The sequence below is a fragment of the Cupressus sempervirens genome, chromosome 8, assembly GCF_028749045.1.
Source record: "Cupressus sempervirens isolate cs-2001-9-10 chromosome 8, ASM2874904v1, whole genome shotgun sequence".
Classification (NCBI taxonomy): Eukaryota; Viridiplantae; Streptophyta; class Pinopsida; order Cupressales; family Cupressaceae; genus Cupressus; species Cupressus sempervirens.
Genome location: NC_143125.1, coordinates 606,745,880 through 606,758,770, shown reverse-complemented (window position 1 = coordinate 606,758,770; position 12,891 = coordinate 606,745,880). Strand labels below are relative to the sequence as shown.

General features: G+C 35.7%; 1 protein-coding gene across 1 annotated transcript in view; it reads right to left on the bottom strand.

Moving 5' to 3' along the window:
• The window catches only part of PGGT-I (Prenyltransferase family protein), a 166,713-nt gene that overhangs the window by 99,797 nt on the left and 54,025 nt on the right, over window positions 1-12,891 (bottom strand). Inside the window, exons 5-7 of the mRNA XM_089798547.1 lie at window positions 4,493-4,548; window positions 4,287-4,363; window positions 4,086-4,131 (exon numbers count right to left, since the gene is read on the bottom strand). Of these exons, the coding sequence (XP_089654673.1) occupies window positions 4,086-4,131; window positions 4,287-4,363; window positions 4,493-4,548 (179 nt within the window). The remainder of the gene's footprint in view (window positions 1-4,085; window positions 4,132-4,286; window positions 4,364-4,492; window positions 4,549-12,891) is intronic.

The window sequence follows — 12,891 nt, the reverse complement described above, 5'->3', positions numbered from 1 at the left end:
TGCAAGCAAATTCGTTTTTGAGTGAAAGAACCTCTTTGTATTACAAGGAATGGAAATTTAAATTTATTTGTGTTCTAGAACACAAATCTAGGGCTGCAAATAAACAAATGGAAAAAAAGAAAAAAAGAATGCATCAAATATGCAACAAGAACACACAAAACTTTATACATAGTTGGAGAGCAAAGTGCAAAACTTGGAGAAATGAAGAAGTTGGAATGAAACTCTCTTCTTCAAATTGAGTTTTTTAAATATATCTGCACATTGCATTAAAAGCTTTCAAATGTCTTTCATTCTCAGCCCTAAATTGGATTTTTCCAAGCACTTTACACATTTAGATCATATGCAAATGATGTATTTAAGTGCAGATCACACTTCTCCTTTAAATGTTACATGCAAACTGTCCAAGTTCAAATCGCACTTTTTGGGAGCATTTACACGTATTATTTATGCCAAGTGCAGATTGCACTTTTTGAACGCATTTGCATATCTAAATGAAACATTTTCAAAGTGCAAATCGCACCTTTGGGATGCATATGCATATTGTAAGGGAGAGTCTTAGTGCAAATCACACTTTTTGGAGGCATTGCATGTTGAAGATTTGCCTTAATGCAAATCGTGGTTTTGGAGATGATTTGCACGTTGCATCTAGCAAGCCAAGTGCAGATCGCACTTTTTGAACTCATTTGCATATTTTAAATGTCATGCAAGTGAAATGCCCAGTCAAGTAGTTTTCAAGAAAACGAGTTGTTCTGCAAGCCAATCGTGGTTTTCAAAGTGAAATACATATTGCATATGGAAGTAATGTGAGATGCAATATTCAAATGGTCTCAAGAACTGTAATTTGCACTTGAAATGGGAGCAAAACAAGCCAAATTGCACTTTTTGGGTTCATTTACATATTTTAAATGATGGCAAATCACACTTTTTGAGTGCATTTGCATATGCATTTCAACACATGTGCAAATGACTTGTTATAACTTGTTCTTTTCACTTGACTTCTTTTTTGCACACGTCTAATTGTTTCACTTAAGTGAAAACACACTTTTGGGGGTCTATTACATATTACACATGAAAGTTTATGTGTAATGTGTAAATAGGTTGAGAAAGTGCACTTTTCACTTAAGTGATTTAAGTTACAACTTAAAGTGCATGGGTAATGTGTAAATAAGTTGAAGAATTGCCCTTTATAACTCAAGTGATTTAAGTTAAAACTTAAAAGATCAAAAAGTGCAACTTTATAACTTATTTACACATTTAAAAGTGATTTTAAGTTCTAAATATCAAAAAGTGCAACATAACAGCAAAATAAAAGATTTGAAGTTTAAAATATGCAATCAGAGTTCTGAAGTCCGATTACATGCGTACTTAAACCTTAATATCTTTTGATTGACAACTCTGATTAAGTCCTAAGATAGCTCGAAACAAGCATGTGAGCAAAAGCAAGAGACTAAAGGAAACAAAAAGACCATAACAATCCAACAAACACACTAAAATGCCAAAAAGGACTATGAAGGCCCCAAAAATAAAGTATATGCTACTAGATTTGATAATTCTAATTAGGCTTTCAAAAACAAAGGTAACTTGACAAAAACCTTCAGTAAAATGATTCATATTATGAATTCGAGAAGATTAATTGACCAATTTTCACCAATCATCTAATATATCAACTTAAAGAAATTGGAGACTTAAAATGGAAAAGCTTCATAGTGTTGCCTTCATTTTGTGATTACAAAATGAAGGACAACACCATTCAAGTGGCCAGGTACTTCCTCAACCCTCGTTTTCACTTCTCTCAACCGTACGAGAATCCCAATGGAGAGGTCAAGGAGGGCCTCATTGGTTGCATGCAAAGGATGGTACCCAAGGTTGAGGTGGGAGACCTCATTGCGATCGAGATGAAATTGTATCAAAATGCAACAAGCAAGTTATTCTCCTCAAACGTAGCAAGGAGAGGAAGAAACACTCAAACCCCAAATACAACATTTGAATTTTTAGTCTTTCACATGCATGATAAGTAGATAAAAATTATGTTACTAAAATATGTTTTCACCTTGGTTTCTAACTCTTAATATTTATCTTGCAGATGCTTGGTGGAAAAATTGGTGTGGAAATGTCCTAAATCTGCAAAAACTTGCCCCTTGCATCCTATGTCAGCCTTGTAGCTCATCTAGTTGTGAACGTAATTGGAGCTTATTTGAGGCTAATCACACAAAGAAGAGGAACAAGCTAGCACAAAAATGCCTCAATGACCTCGTCTTTGTGCAATACAACCTTAAGTTGCACATAAGAAAGTTAAAGTTAGCACCAATTGGTCTGCTTGATCTGAATGACATATATCCTTACTGTGATTGGACATCACAGGAGCAACCTCCATTGTTCACAAAGAATGAGATCTACAATTTGGACAGGCAGGCTATGGAGGGTGGATTTGCAATGGGATTGGATGGCATTCATGAGTATGAGGCCATTGAGAGTAAGGAGAATACAGAGGATGAGGAGTCATTGTCAATGTCAACACTATCTACATCCAAAATAGTCATTGAGTCACTGCCACAGCCACAACCATAGAAGACTTCTAGGGCTAGACCCCTGCCATTCCAACAGTTTTTACTAGAGTTGTTAGGAAAGGGAAGAGGAAAATGTAGACTATTTTGATATTGTACTTGACACTTATATTTGCTTATAGTTTTACAAAGAATTTTCTATGTTTATTTTGCTTCGAAGTTCAGAATATTAGACTATGGCTACAAGCCATTAGCATTCCACGTTGAGGATGCAATTTTCTATCCTATCTGCATATATATATATATATATATATATATATATATATAGAGAGAGAGAGAGAGAGAGAGTGAGAGAGAGAGAGAGAGAGGTCAGCTTGTTTGGTTTGTTTACTCATTAGAAGCATCTCCTTATTGAATTTTGAACAAAAAACATTTCTAATTAAATTTAAGCAAATATTTTAGTTCCCAATATTTTCTCGAGAAATTCTCAACTTATCTCCAATGTTTGCTGTTATCTTTTTTGCCCTCAGTGATAAGTTGCCAATATGAATATTTTGAACTATGGATTTAAGCATTAAGTTCTTCTCATTTTATATAATGAGTCTCGAAGACCACAACTAGCATGCTAGCTAGGAGAAAACCAAAGGGCCCCAAAACTAAATTCTTATTTCTTGAGGCAAAGAATAATCAAACTATTTTTTCTTCCATGGGTAAATATGGAAGCATCTCATGCAACATGATATTTTTTTTTTCATATTTCTAGATCATTGATTGAATCTACTACACTCCACTTCTCATGATCAAGGCTGATACAATATACAAGCTGAGAAATGGTGTCTCATACATCAAGCCCAGCATACTGGCTACGTGAAAGCCCAAAGGGCCCTAAAACTCACCCCTTATTTCTTGAGGCAAGCATAATCAAAACTGTTTTTTCAACACATAAACAAGGAAGCATCATGTGCAACTTGATACTATTTATTATCATTTTCAAGTCACTGACAAAACCTTCTACACCCCACTTCCCAAGACCAAGACCGATACAAGATGCATATTGAAAAATGGAGTTCCATGCATCAATCCCAGCAAGCTGGCTAGGTGAAAACATAGTTGGTATGCAGATCAAGAAAATGAGAACTCATAACAAGCAACACCAAATGGATAGACATTGGGAAGTAAAAGGAAAGAAGAGGTTAGAGCTACTGAAGATAATGGCATTGGAATGAGAAAAAATGGTTATATTCTGTAGCACACATGCCACTTTCATTTTCTAGAGCAAAAACTCAGAAATGACTGCCATGCTTGGAGATAAAAAGAATAAAGAGATGCCTTTTAAATGCTATTCTGGACCCTGTTTGAATTTTTGTATCTGAACAGATATCAGTGTAGAACACTTGTATAACACCAAGGTCCAATACCATACAATATGAACATGTCAAAATCGATGACTTATATTTGATTTATATCAATTCTAAATATTTTAATGTTGGTAATTAAGTTTTCAAAAATTTGCTTCCCAGATTTAAACCAAAAAATACAATAAGACAGCTGAGGTATTCCTCTGAGGGAAATCTATCTCACCATGAGATTCCAAGCCTGGACTCAATCCAAATCCACCATCATATGACTGAAAAAAAAAACATAAATGAAAGATTAATTTGTTCAGAACTAAATGGGGCTACTTCTCAAAATACTTTGAAAATCTTAACTGCCTTTCCAAGAACTTTAAGGGGAAAAAATTAGTGATGCAAAATAAAAACTAGAATCATTCAGTATAGGTACCTGACAACTAACAATATATCCCAATGCTTTGTGCATGTCCATCCCACTCCAATCATCAAGCATGTAACATATTGCCGCTGTATGGAGAAGAAATCAGAAGTTTGGTTTCATAGCCTAAAAGTTAAGCGGTTACCAAGATAACAATACATTAGATAATTTTCAATTTTGCACTTTTATAAAGTTTTTAACAAAGTGGCACAAATTACCAGCACAAAAAACAAATCGTAGATCTGTCTCAGCACCAGTATGAAGAGGAGTAAAGCTACAAAGTTGATCTCCCTGTTAGACACCATAAAATAACCAGCCACTACCAACACGGTAGATCAATATAACACCACTTTACCAACTAACAAACATCTGTAGAATAAATGTGCACAATTTCTTGCTTTAGATTGTACACCCAAATAGCCAGAAAACAAAATATTGGACTATGACCAACGAGATTCAAATTCTAACAATGGAGGGCAAATTATAGTTTTTGTTAGCATTTTCAGTGAAACCTTTCAATGTGATACAAAATGGAAAAGCATGTACAGCAAACTGCTCTTTGAATAGGGAAACTCCCTTTGAATTGGAATTTAAAAGATTGTTCAAGCATGCTAGAATTTAAAAGATCTTTTTGTTTCTCAATCTTGAGCGCAAAGCATTTGCAACATACCTGCCCAGATAAAGAATTGCTGTAAATCTATTTACTATAGAAGGTAACTAACACAACTATAGATGTTCATGTTTTTTAATCCATAAGATTTGATGGACAAACACAAAGACTGAACCCAATTTATGAATTTGGTAGGGAGAATTGTGCACAAAGTCACAATACTTCTTCCAAGAACATTGACCATACAAAGCTCTTTACAGTTATTGAAAACAATCAATTCACAATACAAACAATTTGCAACGACAATCATTTTGTGAACAAAAATGTCAGCAAAAAGAGACTTGAAATTTACCATTAGAATCTTAAATGCACAAGAACTTATTTATAGAGTTTACAAAAATTGCATGAAAAAAAAAAAAAAAGAATTGAATTGGTGCTATTATAGGCATAGCTTTGCATAAATGCAAGGTTTATTTTATTATATACTAACCTTAAACCCAATTCTAAGACATGCAATCTATCAGCTAAAATGATAGTTGAGTTTATTACAAATCTACAAAAAAGTTATCTAAAATCTGATGATATTGGCATGAGAGAAAATCTACAAATAGATTTGCCTCAAAATGATAATCTCTAAAAATAGCTCCCGCATATAGATATAACCAATCATGCTAAAAATAAACATAGCTAAACAAATTGTGATATTGCTATTAGGATTTAATTGTGTAATTTTGAGTCAAACTCATTGACCCATGTTTCATGAGTAGTGATTCAACATGAATCCATCTCTCATGAGAATAAATGGAGCACTTGGCACTCATTGGATCTAGGTGATGCTCACAGGGGTGAAGCACCAGGACTTCCCAGGAGGTCACCCATCCTAGTACTACTCCAGCCTAAGCGCACTTAACTACGGAGTTTCCTCCATAGTTAAACCCAAAGCTTGCAACCCCATTTGCAAAACCTTCACCAAGTTTTGTGCCTTATGAACCATTCATTAGAAAGCTCCTTAAAGTCATCAATTGATAAGTAGGAGATAATTTCCACAGCAAGTCAAACTGTGATATTGCTATCAAGATTTAACTGTGTGATTTTGAGTCAAACTCACTAACCCATGTTTCATGAGTAGTGATTCAACATGAATCCATCTCTCATGAGAATAAATGGAACACTTAGCACTCATTGGATCTAGGTGATGCTTACAGGGGTGAAGCACCAGGACTTCCCGGGAGGTCAACCATCCCAGTACTACTCCAGCCTGAGCACGCTTAACTACGGAGTTTCCTCCATGGTTAAACTCAAAGTTTGAAAATTCTTCGCCAAGTTTTGTGCCTTATGAACCATTCATTAGAAAGCCCCTTGAGCTCATCAATTGATAAGTAGGAGATAATTTCCACAGCAAGTCAAATTGTGATATTGCTATCAGGATTTAACTGTGTGATTTTGAGTCAAACTCATTGACCCATGTTTCATGAGTAGTGATTCATGCTTCACCCCTGTGAGCATCACTTAGATCCAATGAGTGCTAAGTGTTCCATTTATTCTCATGAGAGATGGATTCATGTTCAATGAGTTTGACTCAAAATCACACAGTTAAATCCTAATAGCAATATTACAATTTGACTCGCTGTGGAAATTATCTCCTACTTATCAATAGGTAAACAAGCCACCCAACCTCTCCACTAGAATTTAAAAACTTTTGTAAATTTTGGAGGAATTTATCTACCTTGACTTTCCTTGGTATTGATATTGAATATAGGTGCATGACTGAAAATTGAAGAACAAACTCAGCCTCAAAAATCATTTTCCAAAGTCTTCTGAATCTTTTTTCTTCCTTTTGGAGGTCAACTGTTATTGCTACCAAAAAATATATCTTATTAACTTGCTGGTCCTTGCTGAATTTTCCCTTCTTGAATTTTGAAATTCACCTTGGACTTCATCATAATCCAAAAACAAATTTATTATACAATGAAAATAGACAAAACTTCATCCAAGATTCTCACATGGAATGAGTACTGCTCTTTCCATGTAAGCACCTTGTCCTTTTACTCCTTAGTCAACTTAAAAACCTCTACCTGTTTAAACCTTTTAACCATTTTCTCATATGATGAAAATAAGTAAATGCATCTTTCACTGTCCTTGATCCCTAAGTGACCTTTCTCACATTTCTTATACATGGAACAATTTCTCCAACACTTCAATGCCTCAACCACAAATATTATCAAGCCACTTTCTTCAAATTCTTCCTATAGACAACTAGTTGTTCTACTTATTTTTACTCTTTGTAAGGGTCTGGAATCTAGCATGAACATTGTAGGCTTCGAATGCAATGTTCCCTACTATAATCACTTAAGATTTTGAGACTCTATACTTGGATTTCAATTGCAAGAGAACTCTTCTTGATTTTAAAACATTTACTTTTTGGGGAAAAATATAATATCTTGAGGCTTTGCAGGAATTTTATGGTTGATATCCTTTATGCAATAATGATAACCTTTTAACTTCATCAATCGTCTTTAATTTATGAACTGCTATGTATAGAATGTACAATGCAATGAATCTGAATTGCTCTAGCACTATGGCCTCGTATCATATAATATTCCAAAATTATATTGATATCGTAGAGAACTATAAATCTTTAATATTTATTACTAAGTAATTGGAAAATATTTGCTTGTTATTAATAGACACCAAAAGGTCATTATGTACAAATGAATGGAACGATGTTTCCTTAGGAAATGATCGTAAAGAATAAAAACATTCTATTCTACCTGAAATAAAGCTAAAAAGCTAACAGCTAACTAAATATTAGAAACATTCTAATATTTACACTAGATTACAAATAGATTACCATTAACTAATAATAGATAATTATCTATTATCGTAATAATATTCTAATCTTCAATTTAACCTTGTCAACTAAATGATCTATTTTTTTCTGAATTAATATTGTGAATTATGTTAAAGATCACCCTCTCTAGAATTATCTTCCAATATCTTAATGCCTTCTCTGATTAATGTTTTAAAGTCTTCCAATGATTAGTAAAAGAAGAGCCATATCCAATGATGATGAATTAAGTGATATAGATGTCTTTTTATATCTCACAATAAGTCACTTGTAAAGGACGTGACTTCCATCTCCTCTTAACTGCACCTTCTCACGATTAAGTACTAGTCGTTATTCATCACATAGTTGTTTTATGACAATGATTGTTGGTCTTACTACTATGATATACTCCTTGGTTTTCTGTTGCTATCTTAACCCCTATTCATCGCTATTCTAAAAGTGGTATTACTCTACGAACCTTTCACCAATTCCTTTCACAATTGTTAACAACTCGATCATATCCTTCTTTCTTGAAGGTTCAGGTTGATTCTTAAATATATTGTGGATCAACAGTTATGTCTACATCCTTTCAGTGTTATAAGATAGCAGAAACAATCACTGATTCACCATTTCCTTATGCACTAATTGCGATCGATTTAAAACTTGCTTGGTAATGTTAATATAGACTGCAAACCATATAGTTGTTGCACATGCAATTCACTAATGTTAATTCTTAGACACCAAACACCAAGGCACAAAGTGCTCAGAGATATCAATACAAGGTCAAGTTCAATCTCCATGTCCAATTAGCAACCCATCCGTGGCAATGACTCACTGAATTGTTCACATGTGATGACTCCTAAGTTTGATGCAAATGTGAATGAGTACAAATGTTTTTTATGCTTCCATGTGATAATAAATAGCTGAAGGTATCCGACTTCGTAGTGTCGTTGCCTCTAATCAAAGTGATGTCCTATTGATTGTTCGGAGCAAATGTTTCATGGCACCCTTGTTGCTGCATAAACTTAACACTGGCTATAGTTTGCCAGCCACATGCCCAATTGTCTTTTCAACCTTTTTTATTATCTTAATCATGGTTTCAATTAGGATATACTTATATTTGAAGTATTAAAAATTATTATATATATAATAATTATTTAATATTATTATCCAAAGTTATTTTGGTATTATTATTTATATGTATGTATTTACTTATATAATTATATTACATTATTTATATTTTATAGCATTATTATTTATTTAATTTGTTTTCTCAATAATAAGAATATTATATTGAAATAGAAAGTTCATTAAATAAAGTCAAAACATAGAAGGGCTATTCAGCTGCATTGATAGAGTCACTACACTGACATTCCATGTAAAAGATTAGCCCTTTCAGAAAACAGCCTTGCAGACTTAAGCACAAAATGCTGAGGATGTCCTTTACAGAGAACTATGGCAGATTATGAAACATTAGAATGTATCGCAGAGCCTCCACAGAGTGATAAAAAAAGCCCGAACACTTCCAACCCAGCATGACAAAGCATTTGCAAATGATCTTACAATTAGCTTGTGTTTACTGGTAACCAAAAAGAAATAGACTGTGCTGCAATCATTATCAAAAATGGGGAAATTGGAACTGAGGCACAAATGTTGAGAGCTTGCTGAAAGCCTCAACCCCCCTGAGAAGATTAACCCACCAAATTTTCAGCATCTCCACGTGTTATCAGAATAATTATAAAGATTTGATCAAACTAGTCCCCATTCTGCCCCAGTTGTCACTACCAGATGACTATGTTGAACAAGAATTACAAACTTCAATCCTCATTATAATTGTCATGCCCTATTGCCTGAACAAAAACTTTAACTAGGGCCATAAGAAGGGCCTATCCAGTTGGTTCCCTGAGGCTAATGAGTTATAACTTATGGTTAGGTAACCAAGGAGGAAATGTATATAGCAGTTTGGTAGTATCTGATAATTAGTTGAGCTACCACCATTACTATGAATATGAACATAATGCCCTTTCTGGATTGATTTTGAGTTTAATGTAATGTTCCTTTCCAAGTGGAAAGTTGGCATACCGGGATGACGGCATACTAAGGTTGGCGTATTGGAAGGTTGGCGTACTAAGGATGGCATACTAAGGATGGCATACTAAGGTTGGTGTACTAAGGATGGCGTACGAAGGATGGCGTACTAAAAGGTTGGCATACTAAGGATGGCGTACTAACGTTGGTGTTCTAAAATTGGCATACTAAGGTTGGCGTACTAGGAGGTTGAAGATGCACAGAGGGTGTTGCATCGAGATTGGAAAGAGAATAAACACTCATGCAAATAATATTAGAACACCAAATCCATCAAATAAATGCCCAGCAATAATAGATGTTGAATACAAATAACCTCCAATTAATACTTGCAGACAAAGATGGTGCTCCGATTTGCCAAATCTGAGCAAAGTATTACAGGCGACGGAATAGGGTAATGGTCGAATCCCACCAAAACCGGAAAGCCTAGTAGGGAAGATCTTCCACTTCCAAAATGGCGAATAATCCAAAACTCCAACAGAAATTCGAAAATACAAAGAAATAATCCAAATCGCATACGTACAACAACTAATCCAATAGACATATATCCCATCGAAGGAAAACTCCCAAGGGAGAATCATGCCGACACATGATACAACAAACACCTAAACCTACGAAAAATTAAAGATGCACCCAAGATATATAAAAATCAATCGGGACCCCAAATAAAGTTATTAATTTATTTTATTTAATGACAAGGATATTACAGTCCTCTCGTTCCAAAAATCGCTTGTCCTCAAGCAATTATGAATATGATTCTGTGAAACCTTTTGTAATTAGCTTCTTCAATTTGGAGTCAAGCATCAAGTAGAGCTTATCACCGTAGTAAATGATATCATCAATAACTTTGTATCTTTCATCATGGATATAGCCATCCATCAGCTGACATGCAAAAGTGTTCTTGGAGTACTCAACCAATAGATGGGCCCACCAATCATCCGAGGAATGGGGTAAAGTGTTGATTGTCATGTTCTCACTTGCCACCGCAACATCGAAGTTAAATTCAGGGATCATATCATGTTTAAAAATGGCCTCCATCTTGTTGATTGTGACTTCCCTTTGTCCTTTATTTGACATTCCTCTTAGCAACACCCATCTTGTCATCTATCTCAAATGAAAAGTCCATCCTCTTGAAGCTTTCGATGTACTGATCAAGGGTCTGCATCCACTGGATGTCTAATATGATATCAATATCAACCAAATCTATGACAAAGAAATCATCTGTCAAAGTAAAGTTTCCCATGGAAATGTTTAACTTTGGGATCACGTGAGTGCAAGGTAACAAGGTTCCTTCAGCAACCTTAACCTCAAATCCTCCATGCTCTACTGTGTACAAGCCCTTATTAGTGACCAATAATGAATTGATGAAATTGAGTGTGGTGCCACTATCAATCATGATTGTGATTCATTTTCTGTGAAGTGTGCCACGAACCCTGAAGATACTACTTCCAGCCATTGTAGTGAGGATACTAATGGAACCCCCTTTTTGTATGAGGGCATTTATTCTGTCTTCTTGGTTAATTTCTTCACCAATTATTTTAGATTCTTGTCCTCCATCCTCATTGGGAAACACCTTGATGTAATGAATCTTTCCCTTCCCAAGGCAGCGTTGACCCAGTCCCATGGCTCCTTGCATGTGAAACAAAGCTTTTTCCTCCAAAGCTCTTGCTTAGAGTCTAAGTGGAGGTTTTTTGGAATTGGCTCCTTGTCTTTGTCTTCTTGTGGGGAAGGTGTTGGTGTAGCTATGTGGGTTTTGGAGGAAGATGCAGCCATGTCATGCACCTTCTTAATAGTTAGTTGAGTGTGCATAGCTTGAACCCTTTGATCCAGCCTCTCAAGGGCTCCCTTAGCCCATCCATGAATAACACAATTCGACATCTCTTAGAGATGTCTGTGACTAGTACTAATAGCCTTTGGAACTTTGTGATGTAATTGTCTACCGTACTTGTTTGCCTTAGTTGTGCCAAATCTTTGAAGTTGAGTTTAGGATCCTTCCCATCAAAACGGTCAATGAGTCTCTCAGTGAACTCGACGTAAGAAGTCACTTGATCGTGACCAAGAGTGACCAATCTGTGATGTCACCACTCTTGCACCACTTCTTCCAGATGGAGCACTGCAAACTTGATCGCTTCCTCTTCAACCATCAGTTTGAGCTGAAAATAGGTGTCTTCCTTCATAACCCATGCCTGCGCAGTGATGGCTCCAATTCCATCAAATGGTGATAAGTTTAATTTCCCGATCTTTCACATGAGATAATCATTAAAGGAACCACGATTTCCCCCGCCTAAATATCTTATTCTTAGATCAACATAGTCTTTGTAGGATATATCACCTTCCATATTCGCATTCCTCCAATCTTCTCGAAGTTGTTCTTGCATTTCCTGAAAAGTGGGCTCTCTTTCTTTGTGCGGTGCTTCCGTCCTTAGAAGATTGACAGGTATCGAAGGTTGACAATGAGAGGGTTGAGGGTTTGTCCTTCCTGTAACAGAGTCGTCCCTATGCCCATTTTGTTCTCCTGTTGTCTTTTTCACAGCCAATTTTTGAAATGTTTCTTGCATAAGCCTTTGGGTTTTGTTGATCTGTATTTTGTTTCCGTTGAGCTCTCTTAAAAGATTCATGAGTTCTATCATAGGATCCTGGGGATCCACCATTCTACCCACAAGGTAATCTCGCCTTCTCATTCGGGTATAAACTTGCATTCACTTCCAAAAGCTGGCAGAATCACAGGCTTTGATACCACTATAATGTTTCTGTCCAGGTGGTAGGTTAGCGTACTCAAGTTGGCGTACTCAGGTTGGCGTACTAAAGTTGCCATACTGGAAGGTTGGCATACTAAGGCTGATGTACTAAGGATGGCAGACTAAGGTTGGCATACTGGAAGGATGGCGTAATAAGGTTGGCGTACTAAGGATGGTGTACTAAGGATGGCATACTAAGGTTTGCGTACAAAGGATGGCAGCATACTAAGGTTGGCGTACTAGGAGGTTGAAGATGCACAGAGGGTGTTGCACAAAGATTGGAAAGAGAATACAAATTTATATGCAAATAATATTAGAACACCAAATTGGTGTACTGAAGGTTGGCATACTAAGGAT